The sequence below is a fragment of the Gopherus flavomarginatus genome, chromosome 15 (genome assembly GCF_025201925.1).
Source record: "Gopherus flavomarginatus isolate rGopFla2 chromosome 15, rGopFla2.mat.asm, whole genome shotgun sequence".
Taxonomy (NCBI): domain Eukaryota; kingdom Metazoa; phylum Chordata; order Testudines; family Testudinidae; genus Gopherus; species Gopherus flavomarginatus.
The window spans coordinates 3,420,869-3,442,707 of record NC_066631.1 but is presented as its reverse complement, the minus strand read 5'-3'; the positions used below and the strand labels follow the sequence as shown (position 1 = coordinate 3,442,707).

General features: G+C 59.6%; 1 protein-coding gene across 1 annotated transcript in view; it reads left to right on the top strand.

Moving 5' to 3' along the window:
* Positions 1-18,795, top strand: part of RASAL1 (RAS protein activator like 1) — a 140,497-nt gene extending 121,702 nt beyond the window's left edge. Inside the window, exons 17-22 of the mRNA XM_050923892.1 lie at positions 6,300-6,472; positions 9,212-9,349; positions 9,914-10,049; positions 10,713-10,833; positions 14,469-14,545; positions 15,740-18,795. Of these exons, the coding sequence (XP_050779849.1) occupies positions 6,300-6,472; positions 9,212-9,349; positions 9,914-10,049; positions 10,713-10,833; positions 14,469-14,545; positions 15,740-15,879 (785 nt within the window). The 3' untranslated portion in view covers positions 15,880-18,795. The remainder of the gene's footprint in view (positions 1-6,299; positions 6,473-9,211; positions 9,350-9,913; positions 10,050-10,712; positions 10,834-14,468; positions 14,546-15,739) is intronic.
* The last annotated feature ends 3,044 nt before the right edge of the window (positions 18,796-21,839 follow it).

The window sequence follows — 21,839 nt, the reverse complement described above, 5'->3', positions numbered from 1 at the left end:
AGCCATGGCTGGGATCATAGAATAGAATCATAGAATCTCAGGGTTGGAAGGGACCTCAGGAGGTATCTAGTCCAACCCCCTGCTCAAAGTGGGACCAATTCCCAACTAAATCATCCCAGCCAGGGCTTTGTCAAGCCTGACCTTAAAAACCTCTAAGGAAGGAGATTCCACCACCTCCCTATGTAACCCTTCTGCCCCTTTGAGTTGGCAGCAACAAGGGCCGGGTTCAGTATCCAGGGGTTCCATTTCAGTAACACAATGCATAACCGGCTCGAGCCCCCACCCAGTGACCTGGGACACTCACATACCACACCCCCCTGGGCGCCTCTAGGAGGCAATACTTCCCCTCTCGCAAGCACGGTGTCTGATTGTAGCAAAATCTTTTTAATAAAGGAAGGAATCAATGCGGCATCCCATTGGAGAAACACCACAAACAGGGTTATAACACAAACCATAAACAAAAACTCACCTCCAAGTACGTTTGGCAATGTCCTTTTTCCCCTTAGGGTTTTAAGTCCAATCACCCCCAAAGTCCAACAACCCAAAAGTCTCTGGTCAATGCCACCCCAGAGTTCGAGAGTTTATCTGTAGAAGTCCCTCCCCCCAGCCTGGGTAGAAAGGGGCACCTTACGTGGTCCGGGGCCAACTGCCCTGCCTCTCCGTGGGTTCTGCTTCCGCCTTCTCCACGAACTACTCTGCTTTACCAGCCGCTCCACTCTGCTCCTCCAGCCATCCTCAGAAACTGCTCCACTCCACCAGCTGCTCTGCTCCATGAGCTGCTCCAGTTCTCCCTGCAAACTGCTCGGCTCCGCTCGCTCTGTGGACCGCTTCACCCGTCCCACAGCTACTCCGCTCTGCCAGCCGCTCCGCTGCCACCAGCTGTCCCGTGATCTGCTCCAGCCGTCCCCACAACTGCTCCACTCCGCCAGCTGCTCTGTTCCACAGTATAGCTTCAGGCTCCCCCACTAGTTAGCACAGTACTCAGTGCTCTCAGCTCAGTAATTTCAGCTCTTTAGTTATTTCAACTCTTAGTGATCTCAGCTTTTAGTAGGGGAGCCCCAGTGCTAGTGCACCATTAGCCCAAAGTAAGTTCAGCTCAGTAACCTGTATTTAGATTCTTGAGGGAATAAAAAAATCAACTCTGACATTCCACAGTGGAGAGAGGAGGGGGTGGAACTGGTGCTTCTGGCTCCACAAGGAGACTGCACCACCAGGCACAGATACCCATCCCCAGCCTCTCTCAATTCACTGGGTTTTGGAACCCATGTCCCTTGTCTAGCAAGTACCACTCAACTGAGGCCACGTCCACACTACAGAGTAAAATCGAAATTAATAAAATCGATTTTATAAAACAGGTTTTATAAAATCGATTTTACGCGTCCACACTAGGGCACATTACTTCGGTGGTGTGCATCCATGGTCCCAGGCTACCATCGATTTCTGGAGCGGTGCACTCTGGGTAGCTCAGTAAAAGAATGGGACCAATAACTTCGATTTCCGTCCACACTAACCCTAAATCGATATAGTAATATCGATTTTAGGGTTAGTCCTCTCGTTGAGCAGGAGTACAGAAATCGATTTTAAGACCCCTTAAAATCGATTTTAAGTGCCTTGTAGTGTGGACGGGTACAGCGTTAAATCGATTTAACGCTGTTTAAATCGATTTAACGCTGTAGTGTGGACCAGGCCTGAGGTTGAGTCATTTCTGTCACAAAGCAGTCCCACAGCTCGGCAGCATGGGATGGGGTATGCAAATACACTCTCTGAAATTCTTTCCACCAGATGTCAGGGTAGAGCTCATCCTGACTCTGCTTACACCGAAGTAACTCATTCCAGTGCTTCACCACCCTCCTAGTGAAAAAGATATTCCTAATATCCAACCTAAACCTCCCCCAGCTCAGTGCGCTGACTCGATCCCATGTGACAGCTGCATAATGTAGCCGTCAAAGCAGGTGAGTCTGCTGGGCTCGCTCAGGCTTAGGCAGGGAAAGAGCAGAGAGGGGCTCGGCAGGGAGGCTGGAGCAGAGCTGTGGTGACTGTCAGGGTGTGCAGGGCTTCTATCCCATGGGGCTGCCCCAGAGGAGGTAGGGCAGGGAGCCCTGCTAGCTGCTATCCAGTCTCTGGAGGGGGACAAGTGCATGCAGGGCACTGGATTGGGAGGATCCCTCTCTCAGATCCCTCAGCTGTGTAGGAGCCCAGGCCCTTGCTGTCTTCTTGCTGTGCAACCACGGCTTGTGACCTGGAGGAGCCGCTGGTCTGTCCTGGAGCAAGAGTGCTGGCACTGTAGCCTGGACCCTCTCCCACCCTCGGGAAGCGGGGCTCAGTCGTAGGATTCATCTCCATGCTGCCCCACGAAGGCCCTCGGTCCTGGTCCTACCATGTTGCCCGCCCCTGGGGCAGCCACCACTTCCTGCCCCTTGCACCCCCTCCACCTTGCCCTTGAGGAAGGGGGGAACTGAGTTTCCACCCAGACCCTGCCACGCAAACCTGTGCTGTCAGCAGCGAAAGGCTTGGGCCGAGCAGCGCCAAGCACCTGGGGTGGATGTCAGTGGGCGTGGCCGGGTGCTCAGCACTCCTCAGGATGGAGCCTGGAGTGTGCAGCTCTTGATGGTGTTTCTCAGCAGTTCCCTGCTCGTTAGGTAGTTAAAGGGGATTCAAATCAGCAGTTGTTGCCAGGCAGTGAGGAAGGTGATGGCTAGAAATCACCTGCTCTCTCCATGTTTCCTGCCCACACAGTGCAGGGTCTGGGGTCTCCAGGGCCAATTGCGGGGCGTAGGGAGCATCCTCCAGGATTGGTGGGCTCAGCCTGTCTCTCAGACTGAGCATGGCGTGGGGGGCAGGGCGGGGGCTAGAAGGAGAATGCTGTGATGGACCGATCCAGGATGAAATGAGCATGGAGGCTGGGTTCTCTGCCTGTCCCCGGAGGGGGGGACCCTTGGATACCAGGAGACCAGCTGCTTTCTCTTGAGATCAACTGAGTTACCACGGCCTCACCTGCCACCCCAGCCATGCAACTCCCAGTCATCTGGGGCCCTGCTCGTGCTATGAACAGCTCCTGTGTCCTGGGCCCTGGACACAGCACGATAGCGTCGGGCATGGGGAGGGCATGGGCTAGTCTTGCAGTGGGCGCTGGCACCTGCACACTCTATGGCACCCCACCTTTACCTTGCCGTGGGCACAAGGTGTAACTCAGTTAATTTAGGCACCTCCACGCTTTCCCAGATCCTAGGGCTCCAGGCCACCCTTACCCAGTTCCTAGGGCTCAGGGCATAATCTTCTGTGGGTTTGCGGGGCCTTTCACCAGTGAAAGAGCCTTACACAGTAACATCCTTATCCTCTATTTATTAACAGTTACCTAAGCAGAACATGCACACTAAGCATTCAATGCTCACCACTCCCTATAATCAGGTGAACTTTCCCTCGTGGCCAGCCAGGAGCAGGTTGTTCAGAGACTCCAGCTTCTGCACGATGGAGTTGGCAGGGTGTTGAGGTCTGGCAGCTCTGATCGTGGGCTGTGCCCTGGAGCTGGTTCCCAAGAAATTCCTTTTGGACCCCAGTTATTATAGTGAAACTTGAGTCCTGCTTAGCTGTCCCGTCACCAGCTGTTGTAAACTAAAGTCCTGCAAACCAGCATTTTTCACCCAGCCCAGCCCAGCCCATTACCAAACCACTCTTTACCCAACCACCCCCACCACCGGAGCTTTTTTAAATCTTGCAAAATTAATGTTGCACCAGGCAGAAACGATCAAAGGACCAGACAGATAAACAATAGAGAAGCAGGGACCATGGAGGCAAAACAATAGAAGTAGAGATTCCACAATCACAGCTGTTAGGCGACTCCTTGCCAGACAGATGCTGTCAAACAAAATTTTCCCTGAACGTCTTACGAGCTGTTTCTTTGGTGATGCTGAGCACTATTAGGACAGGAGCCTCCTTACCAGCCCACTATGACGTCGTTTTGATGCAATTTAGACGGAATGTGAGGATGTGACTTTCTGCTTCTTAGCTCATGGCTGCTGCTGTCCTAACGTGGCTGGTCTCAGCCCGGACAGGTGTTTGAGCCAGGTTCCAAAGAACACCCCAGCGGCAGAGTCCCTGTGGCACAGCTAAGCACAGCTCAGTCCCATCTCTGCACCAAGGCCAGCTGACACTCAAACCATGCAGGGCGCTGGGCTGGCCATGGCCTGGCTGGTGCAGAACAGGGAGTTGTGCAGGGCCAGGGTTGAGCACAGCAGGCAGGCGTTGTGGGCAGGGAAGGACATTAAAGGAACAGAGCCAGCCTATTATCCATCCCGGTACAGCACACCTGGGCCCTCATCCCAAACACACTAGTCAGTGGAAAGACTCCCCCTGAGTTTGAGTCAGGCCATTAGAGGAGCAGTCCATGTTCCAGCCTCTCTCATAAGAGTCAGAATGCAGCTCTGAGTCCCATGAGCTCTCGCCAGCTCTGCCGCTGCCCCTCAATTCCAGCCTCCCCCTGCTGTCCTGGCACACGCATCACCCTGGTGTAATTAGGTGCCCCATAGGTCCCACTCAGTGCCAGATCTGCCTTTGCTCCTTTCCCCTTCTGGCTGAGCCAGGCTGGAACCTTTCCCTAGGGCTTCTGCAGAGACTCCATTGTGCTCCTTTCAGCCCTGTGGGGACAGGTTAGGCTGAGACTGGAAGTGCCCCACACAAATCTTACTCCCAGAGTGCTGCCTGTGCTGGAGAAGCTTGACCAGCTCATGTGTTTGTGCACGCCAGGCTTTCTGGGCCCGTTTGGAAGCAGAGCAGCTGAAAGGAGACTCAAAGAGCTTCGCTTGTTTAGCCTAACCAAAAGAAGGGATATGATTGCTCTCTATAAATATATCAGAGGGATAAATATCAGGGAGGGTGAGGAATTATTTAAGCTTAGTACCAATGTGGACACAGGAACAAATGGATAGAAACTGGACACTAGGAAGTTTAGACTTGAAATTGGAGGAAGGTTTCTAACCATTAGAGGAGTGAAGTTCTGGAACGGCCTTCCAAGGGGAGTAGTGGGGGCAAAAGACATATCTGGCTTCAAGACTAAGCTTGGTAAGTTTATGGAGGGAATGATATGATGGGATAGCCTAATTTTTTGGCAATTAATTGATCTTTGATTATTAGCAGGTAAATATGTCCAGTGGTCTGTGATGGGATGTTAGATGGGTTGGGATCTGAGTTACTACAGCGAATTCTTTCCTGGGTGCTGGCTGGTGAGTCTTGCCCACATGCTCAGGGTTTAGCTCATCACCATATTTGGGGTCAAGAAGGAATTTTCCTCCAGGGCAGATTGGCAGAGGCCCTGGAGGTTTTTCTCCTTCCTCTGCAGCGTGGGGCAGGGGGTCACTTGCTGGAGGATTCTCTGTACCTTGAGGTCTTTAAACCACAATTTGAGGATTTCAATAACTCAGACAGGTTAGGGGTTTGTTACAGCAGTGAGTGGGTGAGATTCTATGGCCTGCATTGTGCAGGGGTCAGACTAGATGACCATAATGGTCCCTTCTGACCTTAAAGTCTAAATCCCCTGCGACTGACTCCCAGGAGAGCCAGCGCAGTTCCAAAGGGCCAGGCGAGGGGTGAGATGGGCACCGCTCTCCCAGTCTCTGGACCCGCCCTGCCCATGATTACTAATTCAAATGCAGAGCTTTGTGGAGAGTCCTGTGTGGAGGGCTGGGATCAGGAGGAAAATGGCGCCCCCTTCTGGGGAATTGGAGAATGGGCCATTCCTGCCATTGAGCCTGGCTCTGGGGGGCCCTGGGACAAGAGGGGTTCCCGGGACGATTGTGGATCTGAGTGACCAAACTGCCCTGAACAATTCCTGTGTGTGCCTCAGGTCTCAGCAGCCCCTCCTACAAGGGCAGCCCGTACCCTAGCCCCACGGCTACCTACGCTCCAGGCCCGCTCTGATTGTGTCAATGACTGACTGCAGAAATCTCAGCTTTCTTGGTTGGGGGCTGGGGGTGCTGCAGGGGCAGATCACTCAGCCCCCTGGGAGGGGGTGGGCTTGGGGGTGCTTGGCCAGGGATCGCTCTCCTCTGGGATTGGCAGAGAATCCATCCTCCCCACTCATTTAGCCTGGGTCTGCCCAGAGGGAGCCCAGCATTGACTGTGGGTCATTGCCCTGGCCTGGGGTGGGAAGGTGATGCAGACCCAGGCTTTACCAGTGTGTAGGCACCAGAGCACACCTCTCCCCAGGTCCAGGGGGTCATTGTCAGGCAAAACCTGGCCTGGTGCAGGTGCTGGCGTTTCATCAGGCAGACGGACGGGGTAACCCCACTCTCTTCTCCACACAGCAGGCACGGCCCAGCCCCGGACGCTCTTCCACCCCTCGGTCACCATCAAGGAGGGCTACCTGCACCAGCGCAAGGCCGAGGGGCTCCACCTGCTCCCGCGCTTCACCTTCAAGAAACGCTACTTCTGGCTGAGCAGCGAGACCCTTTCCTACTCCAAGTCCCCAGAGTGGCAGGTATGTTTCCCCCCAGTGCCCTCGAGAACAGAGACCTAGGCGCTGCCACTCACTAGGGCCAGGCTCCGGGATGGGAGAGTCATGCTAGCGGGAGGCAGGCAGAGCATGGACTGGGTCTCTGCTCTGGAGCTCTGCCGGTTCCCCTCAATCCCAGTCTGCACTCTCCTACCCCCGCTGCTACAACAGCCCTGGGCTCCCCCCAGCTCTGCCACCGCCCATCAATTCCCCCACCCCCCGCGCTGCTACACCAGCCCTGGGCTCCCCCCAGTTCTGCCACCGCCCATCAATCCCCCCACCCCCCGCGCTGCTACACCAGCCCTGGGCTCCCCCCAGCTCTGCCACCGCCCATCAATCCCCCCACGCCCCGAGCTGCTATACCAGCCCTGGGCTCCCCCCAGCTCTGCCACCGCCCATCAATCCCCCCACGCCCCGAGCTGCTATACCAGCCCTGGGCTCCCCCCAGCTCTGCCACCGCCCATCAATCCCCCCACCCCCCGCGCTGCTATACAAGCCCTGGGCTCCCCCTAGCTCTGCCACCGCCCATTAATCCCCCCACCCCCCGTGCTGCTATACAAGCCCTGGGCTCCTCCCAGCTCTGCCACCGCCCATCAATCCCCCCACCCCCCGTGCTGCTATACCAGCCCTGTGCTCCCCCCAGCTCTGCCACCGCCCATCAATTCCCCCACCCCCCTGCACTGCTACACCAGCTCTGGGCTCCCACTGCCCCCAGCTCTACCAGCGCCCCCAATCCCACTCTGCACTGCCCCTCCCCCCCTGCTATGCCAGCCCTGGGCTCCCCCTTCCCCCAGCTCTGCCAGTGCCCCTCAATTTCCCCACCCCCCGCACTGCTATACCAGCCCTGGGCTCCCCCTTCCCCCAGCTCTGCCAGTGCCCCTCAATCCCCCCACCCCCCGCGCTGCTATACCAGTCCTGGGCTCCCCCCAGCTCTGCCACCACCCATCAATCCCCCCACCGCCCCACGCTGCTATAGCAGCCCTGGGCTCCCCCTTCCCCCATCTCTGCCAGTGCCCCTCAATCCCCCCACCCCCTGCGCTGCTACACCAGCCCTGGGCTCCCCCCAGCTCTGCCACCGCCCATCAATCCTCCCACCCTCCGTGCTGCTGCACCAGACCTGGGCTCCCCCCAGCTCTGCCATCGCCTATCAATCCCCCCACCCCCCTGCGCTGCTACATCAGCCATGGGACCCCCTTCCCCCAGCTCTGCCAGCGCCCCTCAATCCCCCCATCCCCTGTGCTGCTACACCAGCCCAGGGCTCCCCCTTCCCCCAGCTCTGCCAGTGCCCCTCAATCCCCCCCCCCCCTGCTATGCTAGCCCTGGGGTCCTCCTTCCCCCAGCTCTGCTGGCGCCCCTCAATCCCAGTGTGCACTCCCCCCGTGCTGCTATACCAGCCCTGGGCTCCCCCTTCCCCTAGCTCTGCCGGCGCCCCTCAATCCCAGCCTGCACCAGCCCGCCCCTGCTGCTACACCAACCCTGGGCTCCCCCCAGCTCTACCAGCATCCCTCAATCCCCCCACCCCCTGTGCTGCTATACCAGCCCTGGGCTCCCCCCAGCAATGCCAGCAACCCTCAATCCCAGCTACCCCCCCCCAACTGCTATACCAGCCCTGGGCTCCCCCTTCCCCTAGCTCTGCCGGCACCCCTCAATCCCACCCTGCACGAGCCCGCCCCTGCTGCTACACCAACACTGGGCTCCCCCCAGCTCTGCCAGCACCCCTCAATCCCACCTACGCCCCCAACTGCTATACCAGCCCTGGGCTCCCTCTTCCCCCAGCTCTGCCGGTGCCCCTCAATCCCAGCCTGCACCAGCCCGCCCCTGCTGCTACACCAACCCTGGGCTCCCCCTGCCCCCAGTTCTGCTGGCCTCCCTCAATCCCAGTCTGCCCCCACACTGCTATACCAGCCCTGGGCTCCCCCTTCCTCCAGCTCTGCCAGTGCCTCTCAATCCCACCTGCCCCCCCCCACTTCTATGCCAGCCCTGGGCTCCCCCTCCTCCCAGCTCTGCCAGCGCCCATCAATCCCCCCACTTCCTGCGCTGCTACACCAGCCCTTGGCTCCCCCCAGCTCTGCCACCACCCATCAATACCCCCTCCCCCCCATGCTGCTATACCAGCCCTCGGCTCCTCCCAGCTCTGCCAGCATCCCTCAATCCCCCCACCCCCCGTGCTGCTATTCCAGCCCTGGGCTCCCCCCAGCTCTGCCAGCACCCCTCAATCCCACCTATGCCCCCAACTGCTATACCAGCCCTGGGCTCCCCCTTCCCCCAGCTCTGCTGGAACCCCTTAATCCCACCCTGCACCAGCCCGCCCCTGCTGCTACACCAACCCTGGGATCCCCCCCCAGCTCTGCCAGCACCCCTCAATCCCACCTACGCCCTCCACTGCTATACCAGCCCTGGGCTCCCTCCAGCTCTGCCACCGCCCATCAATCCCAGTGTGCACCTCTCTCCCACGCTGCTATGCCAGCCCTGGGCTTCCCCTTCCACCAGCTCTGCCGGCGTCCCTCATTCCCAGTCTGCCCCCCCCCCCCACTGCTATACCAGCCCTGGGCTCCCCCTTCCTCCAGCTCTGCCAGCACCCCTCAATCCCAGTGTGCACCTCCCTCCCACGCTACTATGCCAGCCTTGGGCTCCCCCTCCCCCCAGCTCTGCCAGCGCCCCTCAGTCCCACCGGCCTTCCCCCTGCTCTACCAGCCCTGAGCTCCCCACTGTTTCTTCATGCAGGTTCGCTCCTCCATCCCCATCCAGCGGATCTGCGCCGTGGAGAGGGTGGATGAAAACGCCTTCCAGCAGCCACACATGATGCAGATCATAACACAGGACAACGAAGGGCAGCTGCACACCATGTACATCCAGTGCAAGGCGAGTTCCTGCCAGGGAGGGGGCCCAGTGCAGCGGGGCCCTGGCAGCGTGGTCACCAGTCTGCTGAGCCAGCACCACCTGCTGCCCAGTGTGCGCTGAGTGTCCCCTCTGGGCCAGCTCTGCGGAGGACAGGGCCTGGCAGGACCCCCACCTGGGGGCCTTCGTGCGTTAATTCAACCCATGGTGGCCCCTGGTGCGACCGTGGTGTCAGTGGGCCCCTGAGATTTGGAGCCCTGGGCAGTACCATCCAGCTGCCAGGCTGGGCTTGTCGGGCAGGGGCAGCAGAGGGTCTGTTCCGTTGCTTTAACCGAGGCCATTGCCAAGCTGACCATGACATGAGAAAAAAAGAGGGGGTAAAAATCTGGATGAGTCTTATCCAATCCATGGATCACACTGCAGCCTGGAACAGTCTGTGCTGAGGTGTAGATGGGGAAACTGAGGTACCAAAGGGGGAGGGACTTATCCAAGGTCACCCAGCAGGCTGGAGCCAGAACTAGAACTCTTGGGGGAGCGGGGAGGATGCGGCGCCATCCTCTGTGGCTGAGACTCCCCTGTCTCCAGCAGAATGTGAACGAGTTGAACCAGTGGCTCTCGGCCATCCGCAAGGCCAGCATCTGCAATGAGCGCATGCTGCCCTCTTGCCACCCGGGTGCCTTCCGGGGCAACCGCTGGACCTGCTGCCTGCAGCCCGACCGCACAGGTAACTGGCCCCTGCCAGCTACAGGGCTGCTGCAAATTCAGCCCACTGGGCTTTGGCAAGGGAAGGAGCTTTTTCGACCCAGAGACCTCTCTATGCTGCTGCTTCTCCGCTTGGGGAATAGATGGGGCCATCTAAGGGTTGGGAGATCCAGGCCGCCTCCCCTCGATAACACCCAGTACATTGCACCTGCACAGCTCAAAGTACTTCACACAAGACAGCACTAGCCTTACCCCCATTGCACAGATGAGAAACCGAGGTACAGGGCAGGGAAATAACTTGCCGAAGGTCACCCAGCAGGCCCGGGAACAGAACCCAGGTCTCCCAAGCTCCACTCAAGTGCTCGATCCACTGGCGCAGCACCTGGGCCTGGGGGAGGGTAGCAAAGGCCACACATCAACCCCAAGCAGCTGTTAACCCAGTGGCCTGGTAGCAGAGTGGTCTGGCGGGAGCCCTGACCTGGAAGGCTGGATCTCCCTGACCCATGGCCTTGGGAGAGATGGGGGAGAGGGCTTCCCTGGAGGCTGACTGGCTAGTCAGGAGCGACCCGCTCTGATCCTAGACCCTTGCAGGCAGGGCCCCAGGCTCACCCCGTACCCTGCATGGCAAACCCTCCTGCCAGCACCTCGGGGCTCGTTGGAACAGTCCTTTCTGTCCTGCCCCCAGTGCGCGGCTGCAGCCGGACTCACTCTGCCGTGACCCTGGGGGACTGGAGCGACCCCCTCGACCCGGATGCCGAGACCCAGATGGTGTACGGGCAGCTCTTGCTGGCGAGAGACAAGCTCAGGTCAGTGCAGCTGCGGGATGAGGGTGGGTAACACCAGCACAGGCAGGTGGGGGCAGAGCCATGGCCAGGAGTTGTGCATGGTGGGGGCAGTGGTCACCCTGTGGCTGGCATGGTGCGGGGGACTTGCAATGGAGTAGGGAAGCCATGGAGCCTGGGGCAGGGAGGAGAGCTTGGGCCTTGGAGCTTTTCCCCCATTTGAAACACATTCCTTGGACACCAGAGCATGGCTACTCCATGTCTGGACAGGATCGGGGCCCCAGGGAGGGGCGCTGAGTTCTAATCCTAGAGCTCAGGGCATGGCAGGGGGGAGTTGGGGTAGTTCTGAGGGGATGGGGCTGGTTTCAGCTGCCACCCCTTGCAGGTGCTGTTGGCATTAACTCCGAGCTATTAACTGCCATCCCATTCCCCTTCCCCTCATCTCTCTGGCGAGCTGCTGGGGGGAGCCTCTGCCCGTCTCCCGGGAAGGAGGGTTTTGGTTGCAGCTGGCACTGATCATTAGCCCAGTTATCTCAGCCTGCAGCAGTCGCCACTTTCTTCGGGGATCAGCCCCTGCTCAAACACTTGTCCCCCGCATCCTGTTCCACTCCCGGTAGGGGGCAGCGCCAACCTGACGCCCTCAGAGTAGGGCATGAGCCAGGCTGGAGTGGAGCCTCTGGCTTCAGATGGCCCCTGGCATGGGTGAATTTCACCTTGCCTGGCTTCCAGTTCCCACCACCAGAGGTCTCCCCTCCCTAAATTGTTACCCTTGAGAAAGCCCTTATACAGTCCGCGGCTTGAGGAGAGTTACAGGTCTTCCTCCCGTGGCCCAAGGGGCTCCTTGTCCTGGGGGGATCCCCTGCACCCCACACAGCATCTTGGGATTCCTCCCCAACTGCCCCCTCCCTCTGGGGCTGGGGAGGAAGGTTCCCTCCAGTCCTGACCTGCAGGGATGTTGCCCTCCACCAGAGCTCCTACCCATAGCATCAGATGGGGGCATCCTGTGCCATTGCAGGGAGGCCTTGTCTACACTAGGGAAATTAGGAGCCAGAGCTGCCCATTGGTGCTGGCAGCAAGGTGGAAACCGTAGTGTAGCCAGAGCTCAGGAGCAATCCATGTCGTGTTGTCTAACCCTGCTTGGAGCAAGTCAGGACGCTTTGGTGGTGGGCGTACCTGAGTAGACCCAGACAGATGTGCTAGGCCTTGCACCTGTTCCTCTTCTGTAGGGTTCTGCAGCACAGACGCTTCTATCCTTCGGTAGCTTGCAGGTTTTTCAGGGCAGGGACCATCCTTCTGTTCTGTGTTTGCTCCTAGCACAGTGGGGTCCCTGCAGATGCTGCCCCACTACAGATAACAAGTACAGCTGTCACAGGTCATGGGTATTGATCATCGTTTCTAGGGACGCATCTGCCCGGTGTCTCCCCTGCCTGCATGCAGGATCTTGGGCGTTCTCCCATCGGGGCAGCGTGAGCGGTGACGGGCGTGCTAGTGGGAAATGCTGGTTCTGTCACTGAGCCCACGCAATCTCCCCAGCACGGAGTGTGCAGGCCTCGAGCCTGTGGCCCTGAAGGGATTCCTGGGGGCCCAACGAACCGAGATGTGGTCTCTGCCCCAGAGGGACTGTTAGGGAGTGTGGTAGAGGCCACAGGTAGATCAAGGCCTTGTTGTGCTAGGTGCTGTACAGACACATGGGGGCCATCAACACCACGGAAGGTGCGATGGCAGCGCAGGTAGGTCCCAACAGCAGTGAAGATGTGATGCACGGGCTTTGGAAGGGCAGCTGCCCAGTGCAAGCCTGTCAGGACCCTGGCTACATACCCAGGTTGCTTGCCCACCCCGACATCCATGCTGCTGCATCTTTACTGCTGGATTACCAGCTGGACCTCTCTGCACTGCAAGCACCCTTCGTGTGCGGCACAGATGAATCTTGAGTGAGAGCCTGTCACTGCCCTCAGTGCTGGCAGCTGAACCAGGGAAAAGGGGGGGCAATAGGGACAACCCCTGGGGGAACCCCTGGGGTGAGCCGCTTCCATCTCATTCCAGCCCTGTAATTGACCCCAAGAGGAGACTAAAAGGCAGGAGAACCAGTCAGCGACCTGGACCCCAGCAGGTTATGTGGGTTCCTGGACACCTTGCCCTAGTAATCTGAACCTGTAACATCCCAGGGGAGATGAGAGAGGGAGGGGTCCCAAGCTCTGTGCTCTGAACACCCCTTCTCACCTTTGGTTATTAGATCATTATATCAGGAGAGCTCACAGAGCTGGGCTGCGGCCCCATTGCCCTCATGGCTGTTCAGACCAGGTGGGACCATACAGACTGGGGCTGGGGCAGGGGGCCATAGGGGCGAGGGTGAGGGGGCCCTTGTGCACGGGGCCATCAAGACTGGGAGCCCCGTGCGCATGGGGCTGTACAGACCGGGGCTGGGGTGGAGGGCATACAGTCCAGGATGGTGGGCTCCCTTGCATGTGGTTCTGTACAGACCCGGCGAGGCGGGGGGGTGTTGCTCATATGTGAGGCTGTACAGACTGGAACCAGGGCAGGGGGGCCGTACGGACCGGGGTGGGAGATTTGCTTGCGTGTGAGGCTGTACAGACCAGGGCCAGGATGGAAGGGGCTGTATGGACTGGGGTGGGGGCTCCTTTGCGTGTGGGGCTGTACAGATGAGGGTAAGGGGTTGGCATACAGATCGGGGTGGGGGCTCCCTTGTGTGTGGGGCCATACAGACCAGGGTGAGGAGTTGGCATGCAGACCGGAGTGGGGGCTCCCTGGCACGTGGGGCTGTACAGACCAGGGTGAGGGCTGGCATACAGACCGGGGTGGGGGCTCCCTTGCCTGTGGGGCTGTACAGACCAGGGTGAGGGACTGGCATGCAGACAGGGGTGGGGGCTCCCTTGCCTGTGGGGCTGTATAGACCAGGGTGAGGGGTTGGCATACAGATCGGGGTGGGGGCTCCCTTGTGTGTGGGGCTGTACAGACCAGGGTGAGGGACTGGCATGCAGACAGGGGTGGGGGCTCCTTTGCGTGTGGGGCTGTACAGATGAGGGTAAGGGGTTGGCATACAGATCGGGGTGGGGGCTCCCTTGTGTGTGGGGCCGTACAGACCAGGGTGAGGGGTTGGCATGCAGACCGGAGTGGGGGCTCCCTTGCCTGTGGGGCTGTACAGACCAGGGTGAGGGACTGGCATGCAGACAGGGGTGGGGGCGCCCTTGCCTGTGGGGCTGTATAGACCAGGGTGAGGGGTTGGCATACAGACCGGGGTGGGGGCTCCCTTGTGTGTGGGGCTGTGCAGAGCAGGGTGAGGGGTTGGCATGCAGACCGGGGTGGGGGCTCCCTTGTGTGTGGGGCTGTACAGACCAGGGTGAGGGGTTGGCATGCAGACCGGGGTGGGGGCTCCCTTGCGTGTGGGGCTGTACAGACCAGGGTGAGGGGTTGGCATGCAGACCGGGGTGGGGGCTCTCTTGTGTGTGGGGCTGTACAGACCAGGGTGAGGGGTTGGCATGCAGACCGGGGTGGGGGCTCTCTTGTGTGTGGGGCTGTACAGACCAGGGTGAGGGGTTGGCATGCAGACCGGGGTGGGGGCTCCCTGGCACATGGGGCTGTACGGACAGACAGTAGCTGGTGCCCCTGCCCCTAAGAACTCGCGTCTCCTCTCTCCACAGGGAGAAGTACATTGAGTGTTCTGATGTGGGGCTGGCGCCGGAGCAGGAGAGGGGGCCTGGTACTCGTGCCCAGGGAGGTACGGAGCACCTCCCCGCCACAGGACTCAGGGACGGGCCGCAGGCCTGTGGCTAGGGTTGCCAACTTTCTACTTGTACAAAACCAAACACCCTTGCCCTACTCCCTGCCCTGTTCCTCCTCCTAGGCCCCGCCCCTGCCCAGGCCCTTCTCCAAGGCCTCACCACCTGCCCACTCCATCCCTTCTCCCTCTGTCGCTCGCTCTCCCAACCCTCACTCACTGGCTCATTTTCACAGGGCTGGCTCAGGGGGCTGGGGTGTGGGAGGGGGTGAGGGCTCTGCTTGGAGGTGCGGGCTCTGGGGTGGGGCCAGAAATGAGGAGGTCAGGGTGCGGGAGGGGGCTCCGGGCTGAGGCAGTGGGTTGGGATGCAGGAGGGAGTGAGGGCTCTGAGGTGGGGGTGAGGAGTTTGGGATGCAGGAGGGTGCTCCAGGCTAGGACCCCCAGTGCACTGCAGAGCTGCCATCTCCAATGCCCTGCAGAGCTGCCCTGGGAGTCGGGGCGGCAGGTTTGCACTGCACTAGGGGCCGTGGGTGGTAGGTCTGTATTGCACTGGGGGCTGGGAGTGGCAGGTCTGCACTGCCCTGGGGGCCAGGGGGTGGCAGATCTGTGCTGCCCTGGGAGTCGGAGGTGGCAGGTCTGCATTGCACTGGGGGCTGGGAGTGGCAGGTCTGCACTGCCCTGGGGGCCGGGGGGTGGCAGGTCTGCGCTGCCCTGGAGGTTGGGGGTGGCAGGTCTGCACTGCCCTGGAGGCCGGGAGTGGCAGGTCTCCGCTGCCCTGGGGGCCGGGGGGTGGCAGGTCTCCGCTGCCCTGGAGGCCGGGATTGGCAGGTCGGCGCTGCCCTGGGGGCCGGGGGGTGGCAGGTCTGCGCTGCCCTGGAGGCCAGGAGTGGCAGGTCTGTGCTGCCCTGGGGGCTGGGGGTGGCAGGTCTGCGCTGCCCTGGGGGTCTGGGGAGTGGCAGGTCTGCGCTACCCTGGGGGATGAGGGGGGCAAGGATCTGGCTGCGCTAGCTGGCCTAGCCTGGCCTGGGGGAAGTTAGCCTAGCGGGGATCTGGGCATGGGAGTGAGCATGTGGGTCTGACCTGAGCCCGGCCAGCCCTGATCTGTAGGGCCTGCTCCAAGGCCTGTGCCTGCCAAGGGCACTGCGGGCTGCCTGCCCCTCTCCTTCACTACCCTCCTCTCCCTCTGTCCTGCAGAGCCAGGCTGTTCCTGCCAGGAGCGCCAGAGAGCCGCTGCTGCCCGCCTGCTGAACGTCATACAAGACCTGGAGCGTGCCCACAGCGCCTTCGAGCGCCAGGAGAAGGAGGAGGCAGACAATGACTCTCACCACCCCTGAGAAGCCTCCTCCCCCTTCCCCACCCCATCCCTCCCTGGTGCCTCGGTTGGACCGTGCCCGCCCGACGATGGTGCATGAGAGTGGGCCCTGGTGCTGGGAGACACTGGCTCTGGGCTGGAAGTGGCGATGGCAGTGGCCACGTGGGCACCCCACAGCTCAGGCCAGAGGTGGCCTAGCACGTCCTGCTCTCCTGCCTCCCGGCCTGCTGTAGTGCCCAAATCAACCATCAGATGGCACTTGAAACCCTCCATGAACCACACCGTGAACAGCACCAGCCAACTTCCTTGCTGTCCTTTTCCCTGTGGGACAGAGCCAGGATCCGCAGCCTGGGCAGGTTAGCTGTGCCCATGCCCCAGTGCCATCCTCCTGCAGGCTGTACCTGACCTTGCCACGCAGGGCCTTCCCGCTGAACCTCAGTCCCTGTGCGCCGCCAGCCAGTGCCTGCTGCCCTGGTGTCCCAGAGGAGTGTGGGGGTGGCAAACAGCCTGCCCCTGGCTCCCAAAGACAGCTCACCCACCCCATCTGTGCCTTTCCCACCCCACATTCCAGCCTTTGTGGCCACTGGGCGAGGGGAGGCGCTTCTGTGTCTGTAACTGATGAAGACCTCAAGTGAGCCCCTAGCCATGATCCTTTGAACAAGAGCCGGGCTCTTGGGTGGAATCGCGCGTGGGCCGGACCGCGGCCCTGCAGCACTCCTGGCTGTGCAGCAGAAAGCTGTCCGGCCTGCATGCCAACCTCCGCCAGCCCGTCTCTCTCCCCCAATTCCACCTGCGCTGGCCCATGGGCCAGCCACCATGAACTCAGCTCTCCCCATCACCTCCTGGTGGTGGCAAATCTAAGCTCTGCCACTGGAGGGTTAAACTCCTCCAGCTCCCCAGGGGATGATGGCTTGTGCCTAGAGCGCAGTGGGTGGGGAGCCCCCTGTGCTGTGCTCGGAGGTGGAACCCAGGGCCCTGCATCTACTGGGTGCTCCTTTAAATCACTGCCCTGACACTCCATCCATGTGTGCACTGCGTGGCTATCCGCACTGCCCCTCTGGGTGCCCCACAGCCTGCCCTGCTTGCACAGGGCTGAGCGTAAAACCCAGCTGGGTGCCTCTTTGCTTGTGCAAAAGTCCTGCTCAGGAAGCGAAGGGGGCTACCCCAGGGACATCTCGCCCAGATCACCTGCGCATGGTGGAGAAGTCTACATCACTCGGAGTTAACTCTGGTAATAGGCCAGAGCAGGACAAAGAAGCCAAGTTGAAGCAGGCTGGATAAACAGACAGATCCTGGAGCAAGGTGAGGTGTGATGGGGCCAGAGGGGGGTGAGTGCGGCTGAAATGTGAGCTCCTGAACCAGCCCAAAGCCCTGATGAATGTGAGACTGGCAGTGTGCCAGCAGAGCGCTCCCCCTCCCCTCTCCAGGGCAAAGCTCTGACCAAGGGGGCAACTGGTCCGCTCAGCTCGCTGCACCCCGTGGCTAGCAAATGGGCAGCCTGTGGCTGCGTGCACTTCCGCCTGCATGTGCCATTGGGAACAGAGTCAGGGGGCCCCGGCTGGTGCCAAATGGCCAGGCTGTGGTTGTCAAGGCAGGGGGCAGACATCTTGCAGACTGGCTCACTGGCTATCCCAGGGCAGGGGGCTTTGGAGTTAACCTAGGTCAGTGATTCTCATTTGCGGACCCCTTTGGAAAGCAGTTGTCTGTATATAGAGCTGAACGCTGTTCAGTCAGATTTCAGTCACAGTCTGTCGCGGACCCTTAGCCATCGCCTACAGACACCCAGGGTCCATGGCCCACGGCCCTAGATATATTTGCACACTCCTCTCTGTCTCTTGTGCGTCTCTCTGTGTATGTCACACACACAAACTGTGTTAAAAGAACTGTAATAAAGCTGCCAAGTGAAGCCCTCAAACATTAAGAAGTGCTGGACATAGGGAGGTCCAGGCACCCTGAATTCAGCCCCCTGGGCCAGTCTTCCGTTCCAGGTGCACATGCAGTTGTTTTCCCCAGGGCCCTGTGCAGAGGAGGGGCCATGCACACTGAAGCAGCAGCTGGCCAATATTTTGTTTGCTCCTCAGTGCTGCGTGTGTGGTCCCAGCCGTTAGTTACTGCTCACCATTCAGCCCCTCTCTGGAGACAGAATAGTTCCTTCATGGGCGTTTTCCCGGCACTCATGGCTATAGTATCAGGGCTTCACAAGCATTAAGTCCACTAATTTTAGGTGCCCAATATAGGCGCCAACTTCCCCTCTGCCTGGTGGGTGCTCGACCCTCCTGCCCCTGGCACACCTCTTCCTGCCCCCGTTCCATGTCCTTCCCCCAAGTTCCTGCTCCTGCCCTGCCTCTTCTCCACCGCCTCCCCTGAGTGCGCCGCGTCCCTGCTCCTTCCCTTCCTCCCAGAAAGTCCTAAGCACCGCCAGACAGCTGCTGAGCAGCGGGGTGGGAAGCGCTGGGAGAGAGGGGGAGGAGAGGGGCTGCGGTGCGCTCAAGGGGGAAAGGAGGTGAACAGGGGGGAGCTTTGCTGCTAGTGAGTGTGGAACACCCACTAATTTTTCCCTGTGGGTGCTGCAGCCCTGGAGCACCCCCGGAATCGATGCCTATGATGCCCAATATGCGAGGCCTAGGACCCTCATTTTTCAGAGTACTCGCTACTATCACACCCGATATGTCCAAAGCCCAGCGCCCACTGACTGCAGTTGCAGCTGTGAGTGCTCAGCACTGCTGCCAATCCAACCCAGGGGCCAGCCTATGCTCTGAATAAGGCAGGTGGCCTGTGGGAAAAATAGTATGTGATCGTGGTAGTGAAGACTGTACTTAATGCCTACACCAGGGGCCACGGGCATCCTTAATTCTGGCATTTCCTCACTTTTGGGCACTCGACATTGGAATCTTAATGTTGTAAAGTAGTTTTTTGTGTGTAATTTCCTAACTTTTTAATAAAGCAAATTTCAAAAACAGACATTCCATCATGTGACATCATACTGACATCCCCATGGCCCTGCAAGGTTGGAGCCTTTAGATCCAACCCAGAGGCCTCTGCCGCTGGAGTATTAGCAGTAGTAGGTTGTTAGCCTCTGTAGACCAGCACTACAGGGGGTGGGATACTTTACTAGTGGCTTTCACAGCTATTTGCTGAGAGACGAAGGATGAGATGCAGGAATGAGGTCCCATTCCAGGCACTGAGCAGGGTGTTGTGGTGGGTGCAGACTTTTCTGCCCCCTTTTCCCAAGTGTGACCTTTTCTGTCCTGTCCCCTCCAACCTGTCCCTGTCTTGGGCCTGTCTTTTCCCTACCCCGACTTCTTGTCCCATTCGCCATGCCTAGCCAGTCCTAGTCTCCATTCCTTGCGCTTCTCGTATCAGTCCCAGTTTCCTTGCCCAGCACGTACCAGTCTCACCCCTCTGGACTCACTGGCCCAGTCACCTGCCACTCCCATTTCCCGGCTCCATGTCCAGCTAGTCCCAGTTCTCCACCTCCCAGCTTCTCGTCCAATCTGTGCTCCCCCCGCCCCGCCGCCCACATTTCCCATCGCCCTGTCAGTCCCAATCTCCCTCCCAGGATACTTTTGTGTCCTCAGAGTCCCCTTGTCCCTGCCCAGCCACTCCCAGTCTCCCGTCCCTGGCTCCTCATCCAATTACAGTCTCTCCCTCGATGTACTGCCTCCCAGTCCCAATCTCCTTCCCCAGCCAGTCCCAGTCTTCCTCCAGCCCCAGCTCTCGCTCTCTGCCAGCCTCCAGTCCCAGGTTTTGCCCCATCCCCCAAGCTCCTGTCCCAAATCTATTCCCTGCTACCCGCTCCCCGGTCCAGCCCTTGTCCCCTGCCTCCTCCGTGTTGCCTGGGCACTGAGAGCCCAGAACAGTGGGTCTCCCTACTCCCAGCGCTGGACCTGGCACGGCCTCCAGCAGCTGAGCTGCAGTTGCCAGGAAAGTCCTGCTCAGCCTGGGCTGCACTGTGCCCGGTAACCATGGAGCCTCGCGGGCGTTTCGCTGCTAAGAATCCTCTACTGAACAGGTGCAAAGTGCAGTTTCTCGAAGGCTTATAAATTGGCCTATTTGGGGTGGGTATTCCTGGGGCTGGCGAAAGGCACATCCCCAGGGCCAGTGCAACCATTTAGGCGACCTAGGTGGTCACCTAGGTCACTAGGATTTGGGGGGCACCATTTTCTTCAGCGGCGACCGCGGCGGCCAGATCTTCGGCCGCCCTGGTCGCCACCGGCATTTAGGCGGAGGGAGCTGGGGCAGGGGGGCACAGGGAAGGCTGCCTGCAGCAAGTGGGGGTAGGGGCGGCACGCAGGGGAACTCCCCGCCCCAGCGCGCCCCTGTCCCGCCTCCTCCCCGAGTCTAAGCTGATTGGCGCCACAAGCCTGGGAGGCGGGAGAAGTGAAGCAGCCACAGCGTGCTCGGGGAGGAGACGGGGCAGGGGTGAGCTGGGGCGGGGGGGGTGCCTCAGGGCGGGGGCTCAGGGATGGGGGAGGGCGCAACGTGGAAGTTTCGCCTAGAGCACGAAACATCCTTGCACCCCGGCCCTGCACATCCCTGACAGCCAGGGCAGCCCCCTGCCAAACGCCAAGTCTCTGCCCCAAAGCACAGGGTGTGAGAGCTTCCCAAAGAAGCGGCTGACAGGATTTTTTAACAAAGGCAGAACAATGTATTCGTCCCTCGCTTGCTTCTCAGCATGGTGCCGCTGGTTTGGCTGAGCGTTCCCAGAAATATTCAGCCTGAGCCACTGTGGCCAATGTTAGCCCACACAGGGAGCAGCTGGCAAAGCTGTAAGTAACCGAAGACTGGGCCTTGTGCTGGGCAGCCGTGGGCCTAGCCAGCACCACCAAGACTGGCGTATTGGGTGTGGGCTAGGCTAGCTGGGAGTGGAGACATCCAGGTTTTTGCCTGGTGGGGTTTGACCATGTTTTGGCCAGTGTCACCACGCTTGGTGCTGAGCCGCATTCTCCTTGGCTGCTGTCAGTGTGAGCCTATGGCCAGAGGGAGGGCATGCGCTATCCCCAGCTGGTGCAGAGGGAGCTTCATTTGCATGGGCTGCCTCCCCACAATTCCTCTGGGGACATGTGGGACATCACCATAACTACACAAGAACTGGAGTTGAGGGGGGAGTGGGCTCCCAGACAGGCTTGGGAAAGGGAAAAAGCTGGTTAGGTAGGGCTGTGTTTGGGGGTAAAGTGCATTTGTCTTCATTTTGTGGCAGTGGCTCTGCAGGGGACTCCATGTTGATGCAATGAGGATTTTGTTTGGAGCCTAGCCCAGAAAACAGCAGTGGAGCAGCGTGGGCTCTGGCCTATGCAGGTCCTCTATAGGCCTGACTCACTAATGAGGTTGGGTGGTTGGTGGCACCTCCAGGAAAGCAGCTGCCATGGGACCAGAGCCAGCTCTACAGCGAGGCACCTGGACTAATGCCCCCTGCTGATCTAAGACGGGAGAGGGACTTGGTGAGATGGTCCGGGCAAGGGACCTGTGGGACATCCTCAGCAGCAGGTGGGAATACGGTTAGATGCACGACTGCCAAAGTATAGATGTGACAGCCGTATTCATAGGCTCGGGATTTAAGGGTGTGGGCGATGCTGCAGCACTCTGGGCTTACAGTACCATGCCTGGAGTCTCGGTTGCCAGTCCAGTGCCCAGAAGCCTGGCTGCCGCCCCGTGCACCCAGAGGCTCCGGCTGCTGCCTTGCACGCCTGGGGTCTTGGCTGCTGTCTGTGTGTGGCAGGGTGGGTTTTTTTTTATTTTGGGGAGGATGGCAAGTAGCCCGAACTAGGACAGGCACAGGTTGGAGAGAACTGGGCAGAAGAATCTGTGCCCACTGGAGCCTGGAGTGGAACCAAGAGTCTCACCAGGCCTCTGCTGTCTGCAGATATCTGTGAAAGCCACTAGAAAAGTGTCTCATCCCCTCTTGTGCTGGGCCACCTAGAGGCTAAAAACCTTCTACTGCTATCAATTACCCCTTTAGCTCAAGTGCAAAGACCTGTGTGG